At 36.2% G+C, this 9,138-nt stretch overlaps 2 protein-coding genes across 2 annotated transcripts; one reads left to right on the top strand and one right to left on the bottom strand.

Moving 5' to 3' along the window:
- The first annotated feature begins 1,192 nt into the window (after positions 1-1,192).
- On the top strand, positions 1,193-3,795 carry LOC130991179 (uncharacterized). The gene is made up of 2 exons (XM_057915263.1): positions 1,193-1,471; positions 3,440-3,795. The coding sequence occupies exons 1-2, from the start codon at positions 1,244-1,246 to the stop codon at positions 3,542-3,544; spliced, it is 333 nt and encodes a 110-aa protein (XP_057771246.1). The 5' UTR covers positions 1,193-1,243; the 3' UTR covers positions 3,545-3,795.
- Positions 3,796-7,106: 3,311 nt separating this feature from the next.
- Positions 7,107-8,080, bottom strand: LOC130991177 (NAC domain-containing protein 83-like). The gene is given in 4 exon segments (XM_057915262.1): positions 7,107-7,388; positions 7,462-7,586; positions 7,589-7,702; positions 7,771-8,080. Coding segments are annotated over 4 exon segments (624 nt in total). The 5' UTR covers positions 7,952-8,080; the 3' UTR covers positions 7,107-7,184.
- Between the last annotated feature and the right edge of the window lie 1,058 nt (positions 8,081-9,138).

The raw sequence follows: 9,138 nt of genomic DNA, 5'->3' as shown, positions 1-9,138 counted from the left end.
CATAATTTTCGTGTAACATGAAGCACGATCTGGTGCGTTTATTTTATCAATTTTATGACTGACATTGTATCTGGAGGAAGATTTTTTTTCGCAGGGTTCGAATCCTAGAGGAAGCAGAATATTTTAAATTTTATTATTCATCAGTATATATTGCATTGTTCATCAGTATATATGTCTTATTCATTACAAATTTTTAAATTTTATTTTTCATCAGTATATACATCTTGTTCGTTAGATATACGTTTTGCTCATTAGTATTATATGTCTTATTCATTGTCCTCATATTACACGAAAAATAGGGGTCTCAATGGAGCGCGGCCATATATATATATAGGGAAGGGCTAAAATAAGAGCTTTTCTTAAAATATAAAATAAGAATCATTTTCAGCCCTTAGATCATCAAGATCTACAGTTGATTCATAATCCTGTTGGATGGATTTATAGTCCTCAGTTCTAATCCCAAAGGTAGCAAAAAATTATTTTTCACAATTCATATCTTTATACAACGAATTCATACGTATTCTACATAAAATTCATACATTAAAAATTGCTCTTATTTCTTATTTTAAGATGTGCTCTCACGGTAGCCCACCCCTATATATAAATATATATAGGGAGAGGTTCAAGAAAGAACCATAAATAAAAAAAGAACGGAGAACCATTTTCAGCCATTCGATCATCAAGATCTACGGTGGATGCATCATCTTGTTGGATGAATATAGAACCTGGGTTCGAATCCTGGAGGGAGCATTTTTTAAAAATTTTTTAGTGCATTAATTTTAACAGCGAATGCATTAATTTTTACAGTGAATGCATTAGATTTGATGGTTCTCCCGTTCTCACAAATAATGTAGTTCTCTCTAGAACCACACCCTATATATATATATAGGGTTGAGTTCAATAGAGAATTATCTTTTTATTCATTATGAACAAATCTATTCATTTTACGAACAGATCAGCTTAAGTAATGAACAGTCGTATTTAGTAAAAATAAAGAAAAACTCGGCACCAGCAGGATTCGAACCCTTGGCAAATTATTGTTCATGTGGTACATTGATATGTTCATTAAAATTATAGATCTATTCGTTTTTATTTTACGAATTCTCTATTCTCCACAATATTTACCTTCTCTGTTGAACCCTTCTCTATATATATATATATATCAAATTTTTGACGCTAATAATCCAAAAAGAAGATAATCGCTAAGGCATTGGGCCGGGCCCATAAAAAATCATTAACACGAATGAGAAGCCTATTACTGTGCACAAATAATTTTCTCTCCCAGAGCCAAAAATTTCTTTCGTTTTGTGCAAAAGAAGAAACTATGGCGACGGCGTGGGGTGCATTCTGTGGAACCAGAGTGCTGGAGCTCGTGAAGAAACACAATTCCCCCGGCCTTCTATGGAAGAGAATAAAGCTCACTTCCACCCGTAAAGCCAATGCTAAGAAACGCCTTCGTCGCGTTTGGCAGGTCCAACTAGTTACCCCCCCCCCCCCCCCCTTTTAATTGAAGCAAATTAACCGTTAAATGAGCTGTTGCGAAAGAATTCACGGATGGTTTTTCGATTAGTTTTGTATTTTCTTGAAGAAAGGAATGCTCTTTTAGTGATTGAACTAATTTTATGATGCACACGAGCTGTTTGGTGAAAGTCTTTAAATAAGATTTCGTAGCGCAGTTTTCTTTATATAATAATCATCTGCTAGTATTTTCTTTAGCTTCTGAGATTTGGTGTATATTTTCGTCTGCTGTTATTAGATTTCAGATTGAGTGAACTACGTCACTAGCTGTTGCAATAATAGACATTCAAATTGAAGATATGAGTTTGTAGATTGAGTGTTTTGTTTCATACTAGCATGATCATGGACGTTTGGCATTATATGCTGACTGTATTTGGCCATTAAAAACTCAACTGTAGGGAGTGTAATTATATTCTAGCTGTTCGTCAGATTGATTAAACTCGTGATAAGGTTGATTTTTACCTTATTGTCACTTTGATGTGATTACAACAATGCTTTTGGGGATATTTGAAAACTAAGTCCTGCTCGTCACCACTGTTTGTTGAAAGTCTATTAACTTACCACTGAAAGAAAACAGATCTCCCATAGCATCCATGAAGCTTACTATTGAAAGACAATTAGGAAACTTCAAGAACTGGTTGTGCTTTCCCATCTTTACATAACACAACAGTGACGATAATAGCTACAATAGTACTGGCGATAGTGATTATTATGATTATCTATAGCATGAGAACTATTTACCTAGTGATTGTATATCAGTTATTATATTTTGAATTTTCCTAGCTTGTTCCACCAGTTGGGACTTGTGAGGGTGAAGTTCCATACGGAAGACACAGTTGAGGTGAAATGTCATACAAACTATGGAAATCAATTTCAGTATAACAAAAATATAAATGGGACTGACATTTTTTCCATTTTTTTAGCATCGAGTGGGGGGTCTACAGCCTCCCTATTGATTCATGAGCCACTTCCAGCATTTGATCCTTTTCTAATAACTTACATATCTTATTTTCTTGATTCCATAAAACATTTAATGCACTCTAGTTGGCTTTGTAATGGACTTCTTGTACTAAACTTAAAATTTTTCTATAGTCCAACTGCTTTATGCATAAATCATGTATATTGTTCCATGTGTAATGTTGCCTGGTACTTGTCCTGAGTGAAATTTAACTTAGCTAAGTTAAGCATTTTGCTTAAACCTTTGATCTCATGTTTGTGCTTGGGTATGTTCAGAAGTTGGCAAATTGAGCTTTAGTAGTCTCTGCCTGAAGTCTACTGGTACTATTCAAGTTTGAATAAACTTGAGAAGCACTAGTGACAGAGTAACAGTGAAAGAAGAACACTAAACTCTCATTTGGTATTACTGGAAGTTCAAAGTAACAGAATCAATAACTGAAACAAAGGAAATCCTCAGAAAGGTTAAAAAGAACCCTCTGCCCAAGAAGAAAACACTGACTTTACAGGCTAGGCCTGCCCGAGCAACTATGCTAATTCTGCTACATCCTGCAACTGACACTACGTGACTCTGAATAGAGTTAACAAGGGTGGGCGAGGAAATCGACACCCACACATCATTCAGATTCTAATAACATATGTATGGAAACAAATAAAGTACGGTCCCAGAATATCAGGTTCTCTATTTAACTTCTGGCTGCTTCTTCATTTTTCCTGCACAGAGAAAAGGAAAGTTTATCTTTCCTATCAAATACCCTACTGGCGTCACATGAAGCTCAGTACCATTCATTTAAACACTGAACAATAAATAATTAATCTCCTATTTGATCTGTAGGAACTAAGTTATGGCTTGTATTTTGCAGTAAATTTGAGTTCTGATTTTCTTTCTTTGTTTCGTTCTTAAGGTTTTGGGGGTAGACCGGTATGTTGCTCGTGTTAAGTCTTAATTTGAGTATCTTCTTTTCAGAATGAAGCTGTTTTGCGGGCATGCGCTGAGACACCTCCCCAGGAAGTATCACGGGCTGAAGGTAGTGGAAATATTGCCAAGGATAACCAAAGCCCCCAAGGTTAGACGAAATGAGTAAGGGCTCTAAGCAAGCATGACAAGGGGACTAGGAAAAGTAATGCGGCAATATATAATACTTATTCGTTTTGCCATCTTTGTGCCTCAACCGCATAACTAATGTTTTGATATTCTTGGTTTTTCCTTTTATAGGTTAGTTTAAGTCAACAATGTGCACCAGCTTGTAGAATTTTACATCTGTCTCCTTGGGTCTTGTTTTGACTTGCAACCATTAATTCTACAGCTACTCTTGTTTATTATATAGCTCATCACATCCAAATTTGTTTACACTCCAAGTGTATGTGTAATTTACAAAAGAAACGTTAAGAGTAGCCCTTGATGGTTCTTGCTCCTATACTCCTTCACAGTAGCATCCCTGTGGTCTCTAGATGTACTTGTAGGTTCTCATTATCTTCCACTAAGGTGGTATCTATTTAATCGGGTTGCCTTTTCTAAGAATGTCGTGATTCCTTTGTGCATTGACTGCTAGGACTTTACTATAAGATACTCCTTTAGCTGAAGCAATCTTTAGATTTGAGGATTCAATAAGGGATAATATATTGCACTTACACTCACAGGAAGAAGAAAAGTTTATTATCCAATTGAATAAGTGGTCCGTCTTAGAGATGACAAAGTTGGTGCTGATGGATATAAAACGACTGAAAGCTTAATTCGGTACCAGTCCCTTTCTTTCCTGGATACTGATGTTAACGCTGAGATTTTACGAATCTAAATTCATGTTTCTTCATCACTGATGTAGGAAACCATTCTTAGCTATTGTTTCTACGCTCAATCCATGTCTTTTTTTCAGTGTGATAATGTTGACCTAATTATGCGGTCCTTAGCCGTCCTGCTGCAGATAATCATCTATCTTTTCCAGTTCTATGCCAGAAAAATATAGCGAGATGTTGATTATGATTAGTATATGCTGGTCCAATTTCTTAACTACGCTTTTATGATATTGAAGCTGGTTAACTATGTCGGGATTGAACCCGTATCCGGTGGTATGATTGTAATATTATTATTATTTGTTGTTTGGGTCCAGATATGGTGGTGGAAAACATATAGGTAGAAGTGTTTGAAGATATTATCCAATTATCTGGCTGTGATTGTGGGAAGCTGTGATGAGTAATAGTCCCATCATCTTGGTTGGTATAGGTAGGCAGCGTGTGAAATCCTTCAGTTGAAATGAAGAGGGGGCCTACAGCTTTTATAGTATTTGCTTTGGGTAGACTTGTATATTTATGAAGAGGCCGTTTTATTTGAATGTGGCTAAAGAAATGAGATGTCTCTGTTGCAGAGATTCTAAGCAACCTTCTCAAAATACTTACTTATATTTTTGTGCAAACAAAAAACACTGCAAGTGGTGCCTCGTTGAATTGTTCAACTTGCATAATTGGCAAATTGTTCACATTCCTTGTCTGCAACTTCATCCCTCTCATTCACCAAATTGCCCCTCTCTCCATCCACCTAGTATGCTCATGCTAAATTGCTAATACTACTATTTTTTTTTCTTTGTGTTTGTGCCCCACCACTAACCCCCTGTCCACGTCACACATAATTAGTCAGCCGTACGATTTTTCTAGTAATTATATTATTATGGTAAAATACTATTTTATACCCCCCAAATACTTTACTAAAGTCGACTTTCTTTCTTTTTTCTAGAGATGCAAAATCCCCAATATAATTTCTCAACTCATCACCTTGAACACTTGCGAATTTCTAACTCTGCAGTGTCAAATTGGTTAAAGGGCTTTGTAGTTCAAGTAAAGGGGTCTCAATTCCGGCGATTGATGATCAGATTGGTTAGAATTGACGCTGCAAGAAAAGAAAAGTGACTCTTTTTTCACAAGTATAGTAGAATCTTAAACAACACTTGTATGAGTATTACTTTGCAATTTCGCATGCTCAAGGTACAATTTTGAGAAAAATTCAAACATGGGATATAAAATGGTACTAGTATTTTTCCTGAATTTGATTATCAATTGTGAATTCCATCAATTACAATTTGATTTTTATACTTTGTAGAGAAAGAATAGAAAATGTTATGCGGAGAATTTGTAATAAAAATGCCACCTTTGCCTTCCATCTTTTCTGTGAGACATGACATGAAAACGAAATGTGTATGGAAAAGTGATATAAACTTATAGAAAGGGTGACGTGAAGAACTCCAACAGGCCTTAGATAATTTTGTACCACAGTCACAAGGAAGTTTGGTCGGCAATTTTAATACTTTAGTGTTCTGTTTCTATGTGTTTTTTATATTTTTCAAAATTTGCCCTTTTTGTAGATGTTTCTTCCCTTGTTGCAATTAGGTTAATAATTCTGGACAATTATCACTCTTAATTGTACTATATGCCGCCCATAATCCCTCCAGCATCCACTTGTCACTCAATTGGATTATTTCTATTTTCCTTTGCATGATCTCATCAATCATATGGATATGGGTATGCCTTTCTCAAATCATCACATAACATTAAGCTAGTATTGAATGATAGCTATCGACAGTGTAAAATATTTAAATCATGATTTTTTCTGTTTTCTTATAGTTTATAAATAATATTCTTCTTCTTGTGTGATTAGGGCTGATATACATATACTAGTAGTTGTAGAAAAATATTTGGTATATGCGCATGCTGAAGGGTGAGTCAACTACTACTGGGGAGGACCTTGCATGTCCGATGCTTGTACGTAACACACTAGACTATTGTATTCAATTCATTAATATATATACTTTTTTCCGTGCTTAATTAGGTCCGATTTTTATAATTAAGAATGAAGTAGTCAAGTTTTATTATAGTAGTTGGAAGATGTTGGAGAATCATTTTGCTAAATTTGTGCTAATTTTTCAACAAATCCATTAGGCGCACACATGTATAATATATATACTACTGATTTTTAATTGTTTGTGTCCAATCAGATATGGCTTTGTAGCATAGATGGCCCAAAGAATTGAAATAAAGGTTGGCTTAGCCAATCAAAGTGATTAGATAATGAAATAACTTGTGGGAGATGATTGCCTTGCCTGCTTGTGAAGAATTTCCACTAATTTTAAGACTCTACTCACCTACTGTTCTTCTGTTTTCAAAGTTTAGTTATTTCTGTTCCCCCAAGAAAAGAAGCCTAATTTCGTTGCTTGTGATTCGGGTACTAGGATTTCCAAATCCCAAATTCATAGCATTATCAATATTCAATTTCTTTGCTGGGGAACTCGATTCTTGTAAAAATTGCCTTTTTTAGGTTCCAAGGAATCCCATGCCATGCTCATATATGTACCGATCTTGCAAAGATTATGTTCTTATTCTCGTGCTAGGTAAAAAAATACTTGTCTATTTTTTTCCCCTTTATTTTAAAGAAAAACGAAAAAGTTGAATCTATGTAAGCTAGATTTCGTGTTTGCACATGCTCCACTTTTCTTCCCATCTTTAACTTTTGCCCATCCTCTGCTTTCACATAACTTTCTTGAATCATGTTTTGCTTTTTTGCATGGTGAAACAGTTGAAACCCCGCAAAAGATTATGACCGGTTTAGTTTAGTGGCTTAATTTGAAACACAAATAATGACGAAGGAGTGCAAGAAAACAGAGACGTAGCATTAATGATATTGGTTATTTGATTAAAAAAAAAAAAAATCTAAGTTTAGTAGCACTCTATACACACTGCTTCCTTGTAGAAGTGGAGGGAAAACTATTGCAGCTACTGCTTTCTTCTTCGCGATCCTCCGATGAAGAAATCTGAGTAATCCCGCTGGCGGCGGAGGCGGAGCTGGAGTTGGCCATGAAATCGTAGAATACCGGTGGCGGCGGAGGGGCGCCCCTCCTCTTGAAGAATATTCTGCAGAGAACCCAGGTTTCCTGGTGGCAGACAGAGTAGAAATATTAGTTGGTAAATTAAGGGTAGTAATTGATGGAATTGAGTGAAGCAGACCTTGGTAGTGAGGCGGTATTCATGCATGATCCAATCAGTTCGGCAGCCCTTGGGCGGCTTGCCTCTGTAGAAGACGAGGGTTTTCTTCATCCCGACAACCTGGTGGCTCCTCGTACCCACGATTGCTTGTCCAAACCGGTTGCTTTCCAGTAGCCGGAGACGGTGGCGCGGTTGGAGCGGTTGCCGTTGGGGTACTTGACTTGTTTGGTGCTGAAGAAGTACCTCTCCTGCTCCGAATCGCCTACATGTATCCATCATGTATTAGCCCAATTAATTGTAATTGTGGAGATTAATTAATGATTCAATTACCTGGTAAATCCCAGGGGTCGGACTTGCACACATCGACTTCGGGGATGATGGAAGCAGGGACGGGGTAGGAGAGCACCTTGCGCTTCAAGTATTGTACCACCAGCTCTTCGTCAGTCGGGTGAAACCGGAACCCAGGTGGCAGTCTCAACACCCCATTTTTCACCACCTTCACTTTTTCCATCTCTTGATTTCAGAGTTCATGCACACATCACATGCAAATATGTTTATGTATGGCTAGGAGGTGAAGAAGCCACAAGAACAAGAGAGAGGGTGTGTTAAGAGGTAAGGGGGAAAGTTGGGCTTCTTTATAGTAATGGGGGAATAAAATTAATGTAAAATGAAAAATAGCATTTGGGTGGCGTGAACAAGACTCAATCTCTCTCCCTCACTTACTTTGACGCATACAATAAACAAAAGTTGGACCAACACAATAACATGGCTTGTTTTCCTCTTCCGAAAGGTTTGCTTCCTCTATTGGAATTACCGCAGCGGTTAAAATAACCAATCACCTATGTGTGTCTATTTCGTCAAAAACAAAACCTTTTTGATTAGTATTAATCCAAGAGATGAATTGGTAAATGATGGACGGTAGGAGGGGTAAATTGGGGATAAAGTGGACGAAAGACAGCATGTCCGTAAGGGTGAAGTCAGCGTATGTCATGCTTATATTAGCTGGAGCTTTCTCAAATTACCAAAATGCCCTGCACTCCAAATTCTAGTTGGGATCAATTTGGGGAGCAGCAACGGCAACGCCAACTGCAACTAACGTGTTGCACCACCGATCACAATTTGCTGCGTTTACTTAATTTTCACTTCACTCTCAACTCGCTTCAAATTCATAGTCCACATAAATCAAATCTAAATCTAGATTCATAAAATTCATAGGGTTTCGCTTGAATTCGTAGGGTTTCGGCTTCAAACCAGGATTCATATTTTTTTCATCTTCTAAAATAAATCTTAAATCAAATAAACACTCTAATAATTGTTTAGACTTTCCTATAATCATTCAAAAATATTTTTTTTACATCATAATCAATTAAAAAATACAATATACTTTAAAATAAGTCAAAATATTATGAAAATACACAATCATCTAAGTATCAATCAACACGATATATTCAAATTCAACAATATATACTTATCTTGAATGAGGTCAGGCTGTGAGATGAGGGATTAGAGATTTCTGAATATGAAGATTAGTAGATAGACTCAATATTAAGGTTTGGACATAAAAATAAAAATCATATATATTATAAATATTAAAACAAGATTCATGGTCGATGTAGACCGAATCTGAATCTAAAAAATTACAATTCAAATTAAAATATAAAATTTAAATATTTGAGGGTTCTAGCTCGAATCGAGCTT

Source organism: Salvia miltiorrhiza, chromosome 7 (assembly GCF_028751815.1).
Source record: "Salvia miltiorrhiza cultivar Shanhuang (shh) chromosome 7, IMPLAD_Smil_shh, whole genome shotgun sequence".
Lineage (NCBI taxonomy): Eukaryota > Viridiplantae > Streptophyta > Magnoliopsida > Lamiales > Lamiaceae > Salvia > Salvia miltiorrhiza.
The sequence above is the reverse complement of the archived record's forward strand: the minus strand, read 5'-3'. Positions and strand labels throughout refer to the sequence as shown.